Source organism: Dermacentor variabilis, chromosome 1 (assembly GCF_050947875.1).
Source record: "Dermacentor variabilis isolate Ectoservices chromosome 1, ASM5094787v1, whole genome shotgun sequence".
NCBI lineage: Eukaryota > Metazoa > Arthropoda > Arachnida > Ixodida > Ixodidae > Dermacentor > Dermacentor variabilis.
Window position 1 is genome coordinate 187,560,593 of NC_134568.1, and position 15,332 is coordinate 187,575,924.

General features: G+C 45.8%; 1 protein-coding gene across 2 annotated transcripts in view; it reads left to right on the top strand.

Moving 5' to 3' along the window:
* The window catches only part of fand (Pre-mRNA-splicing factor SYF1 fand), a 118,546-nt gene extending 105,419 nt beyond the window's left edge, over window positions 1–13,127 (top strand). For both annotated transcript variants that reach the window (XM_075701379.1, XM_075701381.1), the window contains one exon: window positions 12,993–13,127. In XM_075701379.1, coding sequence (XP_075557494.1) covers window positions 12,993–13,051 — 59 coding nt within the window. In that variant the 3' untranslated portion in view covers window positions 13,052–13,127. The remainder of the gene's footprint in view (window positions 1–12,992) is intronic.
* Window positions 13,128–15,332: the final 2,205 nt, after the last annotated feature.

A 15,332-nucleotide genomic window follows, 5' to 3' on the forward strand; every position in this document is an offset into this window, starting at 1 on the left:
CATTCCCCAGATAGATACCTTCAAGAGTAAACTTTCGTGTTCCTTGATTTGATCTGCAACTGTTACATGAACAGTTGCAGTTTATACGGCCGATAAAACTACTATCCTTACTTTTCGTATAGTTGTCTACTAATTTGCTATCATAATTGATGCTTTGCCTTTCGTGCAAAACTGCGACTGTTTTTATTTATCGCAACTTTAGTGCATTGGGAGTAAATCTTTGTTTTTTCCAAATGAGAGAAAGTTGTATTTCTGTATGAAAGAATGAGGTGCGTGGTACTGTAAAATACTTTTCTTTTTTCAGGTCACGGCAAACGCATGCGCGTTACAATCAAGGGCGTTTTTTTTTTTTCTTTCCTTTTTCTTCTTTTCTTCGAGGGCACGTTAGAATCGAGTTAATACGCTAAGGTGTTCTGTGCTCACATAATATGGTTCAAAGTGCAGATGGTGCAGGAATAAATTTTTGGTATAGTTAACGATTTAGACATGCTATCTAAATTATTTTAACAATATGCTGATATGCTAGAGGCCTTTGACAGTGCCACTGCAAGGAAGCTGCCATTTTTGAACACATGACTGCACCACCATTGAGGGCCTTCAGGCTTCCCTTCTCAGTAAAGGATGACATGCTTAATAAATGCAGGAAAGTGCTAACAGTATGTTAGTGCTTGAAATAATTTACACAAGGCAGCAGATAGCGCTCACCACGTTAATACTATGTAATCTGTCGTGACAGTCGTTATGTGTCAGCAATTTGTTTATAACATTGTTTCCAGGGCCATTAAAAATGTATCTGCTGTTTTTACTGCCTCCCATAACCATCGGTTCTATTGAACATGCAAGAGAATGACAGCCTTTGGACACACCTAAGCAGTGACAAGTCAGAGCTATATAGTATACATGAATACATGAATGCATATACTTAGCTACGCTATTATATTTGCTTATCTGTCACCGGGTTAGTCATTTGGATAAAAAAGGATAAAGCACCTAAATTTTGCACCCACAGTACCTCAGTGTTTTGCGCTTCAGTGAAACTGCAGTCGGTTAAGGACACCTTGTTTTGCTTTACATGCCCGGAAGAAACTTAGCAGTGAAGCAACATCCTTATAAGTAATCCCTGTACTTGCCACACTATAGGAAAATGTGTTTAAGCAGGAGATGATCTTGTTTTATCATCATAACTGCATGCACCATCCACTGAGATTATGCATACGTACGAGCCCTGACTGAAGGATTCATACACCTCCTTGAAAACTTTTAAATTTGAAAAAAGAGATTCAAAGGCCCTTACACTTTGCATATAAATGTGCTCCTTGAATTTCTTGAAAACTGCGGTTGGGGGTGACTTTTCAACATTCGAAGCAACAAACTTTGTCCGGGGCTATGCCATGGACACTGTTTATCGAGAAAACATTCTAGATATTGTCCTTTCCAGAATGTCACTAAGCGATGCAATTTGGCGTGTCCTCAGCCAACAACATGCTCATTTAAATTATCATTGCCATCGTGGAGCTAGACAAAGCCAGATCAAGCGACCAAGCTGTGCCTCTATTTTTGTTGTTTTGCTAGTTGGTTCACACTGCAGCCATCATGGTTCAATATGAGAGCCCTAGGCTCTAGAAATGCCTGGCGTGAAGTAAGTTTCTGCCAGTTGGCTTTAATGTGAATGTGACTGAAGCCGGACACTACTAGCTGACTGACACCATTACAATGGGAAAGTCAAGTTTGAAAACCCACTTCAAGAGCTCAAAGTATGTGTCATACTCAGCAACTGCTTAGCTGCAGCTAAGAATGAGACTTCGCTATTTTCCAGTGTATGTGAACAAATAAGGTTTATTTCCCCCTTCTTGAAATTTGGCCTTGAAATGTTTGAATTGTCCTCGTATTTTGAGCCGAATGTTCTGTAAAAACCCTGCCTGACTGGTTATCTCCTCCAGTGAATAAAATCGGCATTACCAAACATGAAATTTTTATTCAAGGACCCCTCACCAGGTTGGGTCATTTTAAACAGACAAGCACAGCGCATACTTTATTTACTAACAATCATGTCACCAAAGTATTACATTGCTGCTAAAACAGTTGAAATTTCAAACTAAATATCACACGTCTTCCCTTTTCAAGGAAGTGCTGCTTCCAGCCATAGACTCAAGGTAATATGCATAAATGCCGTGACGTAAATTGCAGTACTATCAACGTCGCTCACCACGACACATTACATGGGTAAATCAGTAAATCGTCCAATGCAGAACGTGCATTGGTGCCATTGGAAATGCGCCGCTCAACAAAACTGGAAGAAAAAAAGAAAAGGAGAAGGTGGGGTTCATCATATGAAGCCGATGCAATCCCTCAGCTCCATTATATGGGAGAATGCAGGGAAGGAACGTCGTTTGTGGATGCTACTCGAGGCAGAGGGAGAGAGTGTCTCTGTTGGCAGTTGCGCTTGCCTCCTGGCGGTATGGTAACGGGGCATTCAATTTATTCTACCTCCTCGAATAATAAACTGATTTTAAAAATTATTTCGGTAAAATAAAACTAATATGGTGTTCATTCAGTCTATAACTAAAACTTGCAATGGGGCCTGGTACCCTTTAAGAAGCACGACAGTGTGGTGACATCAAAAGTGTGCAAAAGGACACTCAAGTGTTCCTCACTCAGTCACACTCATAGCTGTTCATATCACATTCGTATTAAAGCTAAACATCATTTCTTTAAAAAGAAACTCAATAGCCTAATTTGTAAAAATACTCATTCGTATATAACAGAAAATCATTTATTTACTAAAAAGCATTGTCTGCATGGCACGCGAACTTGCATTTCTTCTTAATGGTACTGCAGGATATGTTGATATCGCATAGTGCCAGAGAATACTTTTTAGGTTTACCAAGCCACACTTTATTTCATATGTGTAACATGGTATCATATCCACTCAGTAGAATTAGCACAAGCTCATTCTGCTTTTACGGCGATTCAGGCACTTGGCTGCACTCGTAAGGCATTGTATGGCAGCACCATCTCTTTCGTGCTCCGCAATCGAACCTGTAAACGGTCTATACTATACAATTGGCCACAACTGCATATTTGTAAGCTCATTTTGTCATTTGTTTTTATTACATAAGAGGAAAAGCAACAATTTTTTCCAGCTTCATCTTCATGGGAATGCATACAACAGCACTCATACTGGGGGAACTACAGAATGGTTTCAGACTAGGCCAACGCTTAGAGGATAATATACAGTAGAACTTTGTTGATATGATCCCGTCATGTATGGCTTCCCAGTGCTAACGTTTGCAATCAAGAACACAAAAAAATGACCCAATAGAGTTACGGTTAGTTTTTAACAGTTCATACGTTCCCGGAAAACACAATCTTTCAGCACCAACGTTCAGTAGATCGCCATACTGCCATCGTATGATACGTTTTCCGGCCGCTAGATCCCATGTAAACAAAAAAAGCCACGACGTGCGCACGATCAAGAAAAGTAGCTGCCCACAGCAGCTTTCTCGCAATACTCACCTGTCCTTCTTACGTGAAAATGCTGGAGCACAGCAAGTTACTTCTTCCAGTACCAGCAAATATCTTCCTGGGTCGTCGCACACCGTATTCACAGTTATCGCCATCAACAGTATTGCGATAAGCATCTTCATTCATCTGTTTCACTGTGCATGTTGCTGTAATGCCGTTAAAAGCATACTTCACGCTTTTAATTTTTAATAGGCGGTAACGCAAACATGCCGCCATTCCCTGTTGCAGGCCGCGCAAAGGGGCGTCATGTATCGCTCTGGTGGCATTGTAGGCATTGTATTTCGGTGTTGCCCATTAGCTCAATTACATTTATACTTCCCTCCCAGTCTTATAACACTATGCAATAGCAAAATTTCAATAAGCATCTCGGGTCGTTTGAACCCTAGTAGCTTGACATGCTTGTCTGTCCATGTCTTGTGCCACAACAATTCGCGCTGAGTGGGCACGTAAAAACTTCCTGCCCCACTCGAAGAAGCTGCTGACTCACGCCAAATTCGAGGAGTGCAAATGTAAGTGTACCAAAGCCGTCAAAATAAGATGTCTCGGGTCGCTCGAGCCCCAACAGGTCGGCTCGTATCGGCGTCTCATCTCATCTCATGCTGTAACGATTTGCACAACGCTTCGCATTACGTAGATGTCAACTACAGTTTAGTCTATCAATTTTTTTAGGGCCTTCCGAACACACATTTTCTCAGTTAGTATGTTTTTTTTTTTTTTCGCTTTTTTCCCTAAGTATATGCAGGAGGTTCTATTGCATTTGTACTAACGCAATCCATAGAAATTTCAATAGGTTAGAATAGACCATTATGGATAGCATTTCTAAATATTAAGGGAGCTTGTGACAACATAGACAGGGAATCGCTATGGGATATTCTCAAACATGAGGGCAAAGACGACGATTTCGTGGAGCTGTTGAGGGAAATATATAGGGACAACCAAGTAGACATTGTATTGGAAGGTCGGAGGTGCAATGAAGTAGTAGAATTTCACCAAGCACTGAAGCAAGGCTGTCCTCTGTCTCCATTATTGTTCACACTTAATGTTAAGGGCATAGAAAAACGACTGGAAAACAGTGAACTGGGTTTTGATCTATCTTACATCTGTAATGGGCAAAATGTGCAACACAAGGTCCCTGGGCTGATGTATGTAGACGACATAGTACTACTAGCAAACAATGCAAAGGATTTACAGAGACTTGCCAATATCAATGCTAACACAGCAGCAAATCTAAGCCTTAAGTTTAGCACAGAGAAATCTGTAATTATTATCTTTTATCAAGAGGCAAGTAATGATGCGGTATCCATTCAACAAGAAGTCATATCCATTGTCAAGCAATATAAATAACTGGGTTTCCACATAAGCAAAGGAAATACCTACTCAAGTGTCCACCAAGATAATCTAAAAGTGAAAGGGAAACGGAATGCAGCAATAATGAAACATAGAGGACTTTGTGGCTACAATAAATATGAGGTGGTGCAAGGCATTTGGAAAAGTGTAATGGTTCCAGCGGTAACGTTAACAAATGCAATTCTGTGCTATAAAATCAGAAATCTTGTCGGCGTTGATGATTAACCAGAGGGCAGTAGGCCAACTAGCTTTGGGGTCCCATGATGAAACCACAAATGAGGCAGTGCAAGGTGACATGGGTGGGGCTTCTTATCTCTTCTTCTTCTTCTTCTTCTTAGAAGAGACTGAGCCATTTCTCAGTCTCTTCTCATAAGATACTTTACTTTCTGCTTCCCTAACCTTGAAAGATGCACGTCTGTTTGCACCGTTTCATTTGTAGTTTTTTCATTTGTTCCTAATGCTAATCAACCTATAACTCTTTGGTTTGCATCGAGGCCTGATTGTATTTGTGACCTCTCACCCTACGTAGGTGGTGCCTTCATAGACGACGGCAGTTTTGTGGTGATCCAGCAAGTACAGAGTGTATGGTCTAATTGATACATGTGGTCTCAGTTACGTAACTTCATCAGTTCAGCTTCAAGTGACAAAAAGCACTTGATTCTAGGCAACAAAGATTCTATTGAAAAAAAATTCCCAGGCCCTCATGTAAGAACTGTGCTATAATAAATGCTGGCATACTAACATAGTGCACCCTTTATTTAGAGTGGACCATATTGTACATCTTGATTCCCAAGTACTAAAATTACTGATAGCTAACATTCTTGTTTTACAATAAGAGTAGACTCTCAAGCAAGTGCAGCAGCTGGTTTTCTTGCAGAGAATTTGTAAGCATGAAAACTTTCTGATATTTGACTCTATATTCATGTATATATATTGTAAGGAAGATGACGAACGTGCCCGCAGTCAGCAGCATCAGCAGCATCAAGTGCGCAGCAGAGGCTCGAGCTCGGGGACTGTGCTCGGTGCATCGTAGAACCCGCGGTCGCAACGAACCCCAATAAACCTCCTTTATAAGTGGTGGAGCCGTGCGGGGTAACATTCCACTCTACCATCCTGGAACTCCGTTCTTGGACGCTACCCTCTGCCATGCCGGACGCCGACCAGCAGACTCTTCCATCGCCACCAGTCCCTTGCGCTGGCACTGTTCGCCAGCGGGAGCCTCCCATCTTCAGCAGAACCAATGACAACGACGTTGAAGAGTGGCTGTCGTCCTACGAACGGGTGAGCGTTCACAACAAATGGAATGACTCGGACAAGCTGGCTTACATATCATTCTACCTCGTGGGCGTGGCCAGTCTCTGGTTCAGAAATCATGAAAGGGATATCCGAACGTGGTCGGCGCTCAAGACGTCGATTACAGAAGTATCTGACCGACCCGCCGTCGGGAAACTCCGAGCCGAGCAGCGTTTGCATACACGCACACAGGACACGGGTGAGACATTCACCAGCTATATAGAAGACGTTCTCGATTTGTGCAGGCGCGTGAACGCTGCCATGACGGAAGCGGAAAATATCAAGCACTTCATGAAGGGAATCGACGATGACGCGTTCCAAATGCTTCTGGCCAAGGACCCGCGCACTGTTGGCGACGTCATCAGCTTGTGCCAGAGCTATCATGAATTGCATAAGCAGCGAGCTCTGACAAGGCGACATCCCACACCAAATGCGGCATCACTCTGCAGCCTTACCACCGGCGCAGAACAAGCCTCCCTGATAACGCAAATCAAGGATTTCGTCCGCGAATAAGTCGCACGACAGCTATCTCTGGTGTCCGTCACTCAGGAGTCTGCCAGCACTTTGCCGTCTCATATCCGTAACGTGATCCATGAAGAGGTCGCGGAAGCGCTGCCGGCTGTTCACCAGCAGGATGTCGTGACTACACCAGTCACTTATGCTACGGTTGCTGCAATGGCCCCTCGCAGTGTGCCCGTGCGTCACTTCCAGCAGCCTGTGCACCGCCCGTCCCCTGGACCACCACTGCCGTCGCTAACCCGTGGCTTACGCCGGACAATCACCCTATATGCTTCGCATGTAGGTATCCCGTTCATGTCGCAAGGTTCTGCCTCCGTCGGTCGCAGGCGTTCGATGATGATCGCCGAGCGCCCTATGTGCCGCCTGATGCAAATGCGCCTTACGAACCCTTCGATCCATCACCAGCTCGCTCCCAGACTGATCGCCGTCCTTGCTTCGAACGCCTCCGGTCACCCTCCCCATGTCGTCGATCGCTTTCCCCTATGCGTCGACGACCTGTCTCTAACGAAGAGGGAAACTGGACGACGCAGTTCCTGAGGCAAGAACTGCGCAAGTGTCGACATGCCGAAGTCCTCCTCCTTTACCTGCCAATGTCATTGATGTGTTTATCGAAGATGTCGCTACAGTCGCCTTAGTCGATACCGGTGCCACTATTTCAGTTATAGATGCCAGGTTTTGCCATTCGCTTCGTAAAGTGACGACGTCTCTGTCTGGATTGTAGCTCCGAACGGCGAGTGCTCAACCCATTCGCCCTACCGCTGCTTGTACTGCCCGTGTGATCATACAGGACGTTTTGTACACGATTGAATTCATAGTTCTTTTATCGTGCTCCCACGCCGTTGTTCTATGATGGGATTTTCTCTCACGCCACAATGCCATCATCAATTGCGCTCGGGCCGAGACTGAACTTTTCCACCTTGGTGACCTGGCCTCGGTCGATGCTCATCCTGCCGCTAAAATTGTCGTGAAAGAAGACACCTGTATCCCCCCGTGCTCTTCAGCATTCGTACCAGTCTTCTGTAGTACCATATCCGATGGGATGGTCTTCTTCATGCCCTCTCATCACTTTGTTACCCGAAAAGCACTTCCTTTGCCCTTTGCAGCTCTTGACCTTGCCGCCGGTGTGAGCATGATGCCCATTTACAATCATCTTTCATCGCCGCTATCACTGCTCCACCGCGAATGCCTTGGTTACGTCGAGTCGATCGATTCAACACGAATTGTCTCCGTCCTCGACGAAGTGTCTTCTACTGCCGCCCATGAACTGAGTGCCCTCTCCGTACCAGACTCAACATTGACTGGTGTGTTCAGCCCATTCATCGCCGAAGATTTGACGCCTTCACAGCGATCTCAACTTGTCGCAATCCTTCAGCACTTCCGCCTTTCTTTCGACATTGCGCAAACCTCTCTTGGCCATGCATCGACAGTCAAGCATTACATCGACACTGGCACTCACTCACCCCTGCGACAAAGACCATATCGCGTGTCCGCTACGGAACGTCGCGTCATTGCAGACCAGGTCGATGACATGCTCCGTCGAGGCGTCATTCAACCTTCCCAAAGCCCATGGGCCTCTTCCGTGGTCCTTGTCACAAAGAAAGATGGTTCCATCCGCTTCTGTGTTGACTTTCGACGGTTGAACAAGATCATGCTGAAGGACGTCTACCCATTTCCACGCATCGATGATGCTTTGGACTGTTTGCAGGGAGCCGAGTTCTTTCCTTCACTGGATTTGCGGTCAGGCTACTGGCAGGTTCCGAAGGCAGAGGCCGATCACCCGAAAACTGCCTTTGTTACACCAGACGGCTTGTATGAATTCACCGTCATGCCTTTCGTACTTTGCAACGCACCTGCTACGTTCGAAAGAATGATGGATAATGTTCTGCGTGGCCTCAAATGGAAAATATGTCTTTGCTATCTTGACGACATTGTGATGTTCGCCCCTGATTTCCCAACACACCTGCTCCGCCTCCAGCACGTACTCACTTGCTTGACCAACGCCGGGTTGCAACTTAACTTGAAGAAGTGTCGATTTGCTGTTCGTCAGCTAACAATTTTAGGCCATGTCGTCTCAAAGGAGCGCATTCGCCCGGATCCCGAGAAGCTACGTGCTGTTACTGCGTTCCCAAAACCTACTACTATGAAAGAACTACGCAGTTTTATCGGCCTCTGCTCTTACTTCCGGCGATTCGTTCGGAACTTTGCGTCAATTATATCACCTTTCACGCAGCTCCTTAGTGGCGCTAGAGATCTCTCATCATCGTCTCCAGATTGTGACGACGCCTTCACAACCTTGCGCCGTCTTCTCACGACGGCACCCATTCTTCGCCATTTTGACCCACAAGTGCAAACCTAAATCCAAACCGATGCAAGCGGTGTAGGCCTTGGCGCTGTGTTGGCACAGCGTCAACCTGGTCACCCAGAATACGTCATCGCATACACGAGTCGCACGTTAACCAAGGCGGAGACCAATTACAGTGTTACAGAAAAGGAGTGTTTGGCCATTGTGTGGGCGCTTGGCAAGTTTCGCCCATATTTATACGGCCGATCTTTTGACGTAGTGACCGACCACCACGCCCCATGTTGGCTGTCGACGCTCAAAGATCCATTGGGCCGCCTTGCTCGCTCGGCATTGTGAATCCAAGAATACGACATCGGCGTGGTGTACCGTTCCGGGCGAAAGCACTCCGACGCTGACGCGCTATCCTGATCACCGCTTCCCCCGAAGGCCAGTCACGACTCCCCCTGCGAGTGCACATTATCCTCTCTGGACGTTGACTGCATCTCTGCTCGAACTTCTCTCGGATACGTCGAAAGTTCCAGCGTCACGTACGCTTTGGTGCCAAGTGCCTCATTTTGCGATTCGTGACCAGCTACTATATCGACACAACTATGCCCCAGAGGGACGCACCTGGTTACTCCAAGGTGTCTACCAACCGGAAAAACCGGGGATTCTCAGGGATTTTGAGTAGTCTGGAAAAACTCAGGGAAAACTAGGAATTTGCCCCTCTATCAGGGAAAATTAGCTGTAATTTTATTGAAAGGGTCGAAAGTCGCGGTAAAGCTGGCTCGAGCAAGACAGGAATCGTAATGAATCGTCTTTGACGGCCTGTCGTCGCCCGGAGGAGTTGCCAGTGTACAGTCAACGACCGACTTTCCGGATTTCCGATAATTTGGACGGCTTCGCGGCACCACCACACGTACACCATAGAGTCAATGTATCGGAATGTCTGAAATTTTGTACGCAAGAATTCTTCGCTGTCCGATTTTTCGGACGTTTTGCCATGACCGCAGGTCCGAAACGGCATTAATAAAAGTCACCACTGCTGCCATTTTGATTACCTCGCCGCCTGAAACCGGCGCTCTCACACGCAGATCCGCTGGCAGCCGTAGCCACCGCTGCGGCAACGCTAGGCCTAGCTGCTTCGACGTTCGCTATGAAGCTTCTTGTCGTTGGGTGCAGTGTTTTTTATTGAAAGAATTCGCTGTTTTCAGCAATAGCACTGAATCCGCCTTTGCGGTCCTCGCGATTGGCTTAGAAGCTTGGAAAGCACAACGCGATGCATAATGCCGGTTCCCGAAAGTCAGCTTCGCCTCTGTACAGGAATGTTACTTGGTGAAGCATACGCAAAAGTATTGCAGTGAAGCGTTACAAGCGTGGGAAGGGGCTATTGCCACGGGACACAGTATGCATTCCTTAATTATACACGCGTACACCCCGTATTTCCTGTCACAGCACGAGCACCAATATGCTTAATACTTGTACCGACAGGCCGGCAGAGCGTTTTCTAATCTGCCTGTGGCGGATTGAGCCCTTAAGGGCTGTAAATGACATGCATTTATTTTTTCCAATTGGCCGATATTTCGGACATTTTCGCGGCCCCTTGGGAGTTTGAAAAATCGGATGTGGACTGTGCAACTGACCAAGAAGATGCTTCAAATGGTCCGTGGGGCGAAGCAGTGACGGAAGGAGAACAACAGAAAGGACCTACGCATCGGGGAATGAACGGGAAAGGAAGCGTGCTGCTGTTCAGAGCTCAAAAAAACAAAGTGTTGGCTGATGCCGAGATGCAAGTGTCCCTCATCCAAACCAAAATAAACTCTTTGAAGCAGTGAAACACAACAATGAGGCGTCGTGCGCGGGCTGAGAGTATGTCAGGACAGTTGCGGTAGACTTACGAGCTGTTGAGAATGATCTCAATTGTGACAAAGTTCAGACCTCATACCACTGAGCGTACTATCAGTTGATAGAAATAGCTCATATTCGAAAATATTTCCTTTTGTATGGATCTCCTTTTTATTCGTATTTGAGAATGTCCGACTCGATTTGCAATTTTTTTCGAAGACATTTTATTTGCTGTGCAATTTACTAGCCCCTTCCTTCTATTCTCTTCTTGAATAACATGAACACTTCTCCTTAGTATTCAAATTAGATTAAGTAGTTGTTTTATTTTTTTTATATGCTTACTAGAGAGTGAGCGCATTGGGCAATATGGTTTCAGCTGGTCTTGACATAAAACAGTTCTGCATCTCTCAGGGAATTTCGCAGAGGCATTCAGGGAAAACCTGGAAAACTCAGGGAATTTGGAAATGTCAACTTGGTAGACACCCTGTTACTCGTCATTCCGAGAATCTTGCAATCAGAGCTCTGCTCCTCGTTCCACGTCGACCCTCAGTTTGGCCATGCGGGAGTCTTCAAGACCTACGAAAGACTTCGACACTGCTATTACTGGCAGGGAATGTATAATTTCGTTCGAAAGTTCGTCCGCTCTTGTCATGAGTGCCAACGCCGGAAAGCGCCACCGCACAACTCCGCCGGTGAACTCCAGCTTTTACAATGCCCATCCCGACCCTTTGATCGCGTGGGCATAGATCTCTACGAGCCACTTCCGTTGACTCCTGCCGGCAACAGGTGGATAATCGTTGCGGTAGACCACTTAACCCGTTATTCGGAGACTGCTGCTCTACCAAATGCTACAGCGCAGTAGGTCGCCAATTTCCTACTTCGCCGTTTTCTCCTTCGTCATGGAGGTCCACGTGAACTTTTAAGCGATAGAGGCCACGCCTTGTTATCTGAAGTCATCGAACAACTGCTTGCTGAATGTGCTATTCATCGTAAATGCACTGCTTATCACCCACAGACTAACGGTACCATGGAACGCTTTAATCGAACTCTTGGTGACATGCTCGCCATGTATGTCTCACCTGATCACTCTAATTGGGACCTAGTTCTTCCGTTTGTCACCTACGCCTACAACACCGCAACTCAGGCCACTACCGGATTCTCACCCTTTTACCTTCCTTATGGCTGTCATCCTTCGCACATCATCGACACCATTCTGCCCTACCGGCCGGACCCGTCCGAATGCCTGCCGATCTCGGAAGCCGCCAGACAAGCAGAGGAATGTCGCCAGCTTGCCCGCCGATTCACCTCGGACGACCAGAACCGCCAAAAAGCCGTTCACGATGCCCAGAACTCGACTCCCACTTTTCTCCCAGGCGCTCTCATCTGGTTGTTAATGCCACACCGCACGCCTGGGCTCGCTTCAAAACTCCTTCCGAAGTAAGACGGTCCATACCGCGTTCTCGAGAGAAAATCACCCATTAATTACCTGGTTGAGCCGCTAACGCCGCCGTCCGACATGCAATGTCGTAACCGCGAAGTCGTTCACGTTCAGCGTCTCGAGCTGTATCACAATTTTTCCGTCCTTCCAGAAAACTAAGTCACCAGGGTGGCTCCTTTATTTCAGCGGGGTCATTGTAAGGAAGATAACGAACATGCGTGCAGTCAGCAGCATCGGCAGCATCAAGCGCGCAGCAGAGGCTCGAGCTCGGGGACTGTACTCGGTGCATCGTAGAACCGGCAGTCGCTACGAACCCCAATAAACCTCCTTTATAATATATATATATATATATATATATATATATATATATATATATATAATTATGTATTGATTGTTAATCAATACGTAATTCTGGAAGCTGCAAAATCGTGCTGTGATGTGGCTCAGAGCTCAAATTATGCAGGATTCAGGTGGATGTTGAGCATTTCCATTCTTCACTCACTGTGGCCTATGTTAGTCTAGTGCCTATTTCCTGTCAGTGAGAGATGTCACATGCCCACATCTGTGTAAATGTGAAGAACCTTCATGTGCTTGCTGAGGGTATGCCAATATGTGATAGGGGGTGTATTGAAAAGCAGTTGCCGTCTTTTTTTTTTTTGTGTGTGTGTGTGTGTGTGTGTGTGTGGCATGCTTAAAAATCAAAAATATCTCTTTACTAATTCTCTTCTTCTTGATCTTTTCCAGAGGTAGCTGTGGAACAAAGATCCGTTCCAGAGGAAGTCTTTGGTGACCTTAAGAAATAGAGAAGAAACTTACTTCACTTCAGATAATTATAGTTAATCAGAGCAGTCAGCAAAAATAAAATAATTTTACTCTGTGCACACTATTTATTATTCAACTTTGTAGCTCTGGTTGCTGTTTACTGTGGGGATGCTTGACTTTCACACAACCCCTGTTTTTTCCGTATGGCTCTCAGGTCTCCTGTGATCCGGCTTCTCCGTGTAGCTAAGCTCTGGTGGCAGTCAGTGTGGTTGCAGCATATTACGAGAGATGGCGCCAGTGTTGCGCTGACCTGGCAGACAAGAGCCTGCAAGCACCGTTATATTGTGTACGGTGTTCCTGAATCAGCACTGAGCAACTACACTGTACGTGAGAAGTCACGGTGGCACCGCCGACATGCGGTTCACAAATTGCCCGTTAGTCTACATTTTGCAGTTCGTCTTCGGCCTGCCGCTCGGCGCAGGAGATGTGCACCTCAGAACTATCGGGACTGCTGAGACTGCGCTAGACCGGCATGCAAGGAATGACCACATGCCGACGCTGCCAACACATATCTTCGACCATCAGCTGTATTAGCTTACCAGTACATGTGCCTACCCATCTGCTGTAGAGCGGCACCCAGCGTCTGCACCGTCCCCGGCTATACATGCGTTCTACAAGGGACCCCCTGTCACTGGACACTGTGGCACCGTTGACATGCAGTTCACAAATTGCCTGTTCGTTTACACTTTGCAAGTGAGAAAGCGGTTTGGAAAATGCATCCGCTCAAGCGACCGTTTATTGCTGGTGTTGCCGTGCCCATGGCAGTATAGAGCTGTGTGCTAGTCATGCATGACATATTTTAAGAAGCTGTTGTTGATGGGTGGAGATATTGAAAGCAACCTCAGCCCTCAACTCGAGGAAATCGCCAAACAACTTACTGAAATTGCTTCAGACATTAAGATATCAAAGAAAAGCGACTAGCCGATATAGATAGCTAGCTTGACAGCATTATGAAACTAGAAGCTGAAGTCACCGCATGCCGTACAGAAATGGCTTGTATGAATAAGGTAATTAAGGGTCTTAAAGCAAGAATGACGACCTAGAAAACCGCAGCAGGAGGTCAAACCTAATTGTTTATGGCCTACCAGAAATGGAAGAAGCAAGAGAAGAGCTAGAAGATGTAAACAAGGGAATAATCACAAAAATCCTTTAACGGACCTGTGGCCATTGAGCGCATACATCGCTTAGGAAGGGGAGGACCAAAGAAGACGAGGCCAGTAATATTTAAACTACTAGACGCAAGAGGTAAAAGTTCCATATTCAAAAACAGTTTCAAGCTAAAGAACTCGGACATCTTGATAGGTAAAGGTTTTTTGCAAAACTTAAACTGGAAAGAAAAACTGAGACAGTGCTAAGCAAAACCACAAAAATAAAGACAGTGTCCTTGGCCTACAGCTTCAAGCTGTTCATTAACAACCGTGTTTTTATCTGGGATGACGAAAAGAATGACAGGGTAAAAATAAAGACGCACAACGGAATGGAGCAAAAAAAGAATGAGAATGTGGAAAAAAGAAAAAAACGAAGTAAACCGCCTGGCAGCACACCAGAACCAGGGCAAAGAAAAATAACCTTTTAAACATAAACGCCCGAAATGTCTTGACTAAAGTACAGCCATGTGAAAACTTATTGCTCAATCGTGAACCAGATATAGTGGCAGTCACCGAAACTTGGTTATCATCACCTGTCTCGAGTCATGAAGTTATTCCCCCAAATACACACTGGCTCGGAAAGGTAGGCAATCTCGAGGTGGAGGCTTGGCGTTAGAAAACATGGAAGGACTCTGGCGTTAGCAATAAAGAAATCAATCCCACTGGTCATTCTTCCAGAAGTAGCTGATGCTGAGGCAATTTTTTGTAAGATTAACACTAAAGGTACAAGTATAGTTGTTGGCTGCATCTATCAAAGCCCCATATGCGGACATGAATGCATAATTGCCATAAAAGAATATTTCCAGCAACGTGCTCGAAATTGTCATGTTATCCTCATGGGTGATTTTAATCTTCCCGACCTTAATTTGTCTACCATGCAGTACACAACAAAGACATCAGAAGCCCTCCTTGATATGATGATAAATTTTAACCTTTGCCAAATTGTGGAATGTCCCACAAGGGTGCAAAGCCAGTCTCTGGGTTTACTCGACCTGATCTTACTAAGTAGTAACTTTCTCTTAGAACAAGTGAAGGCGGAAGTAATAGAAGGAATATCCGATCACAACATTCCGATGTGCATCTTGCCTCTGGACTAGAAACCATCAGTATAAAC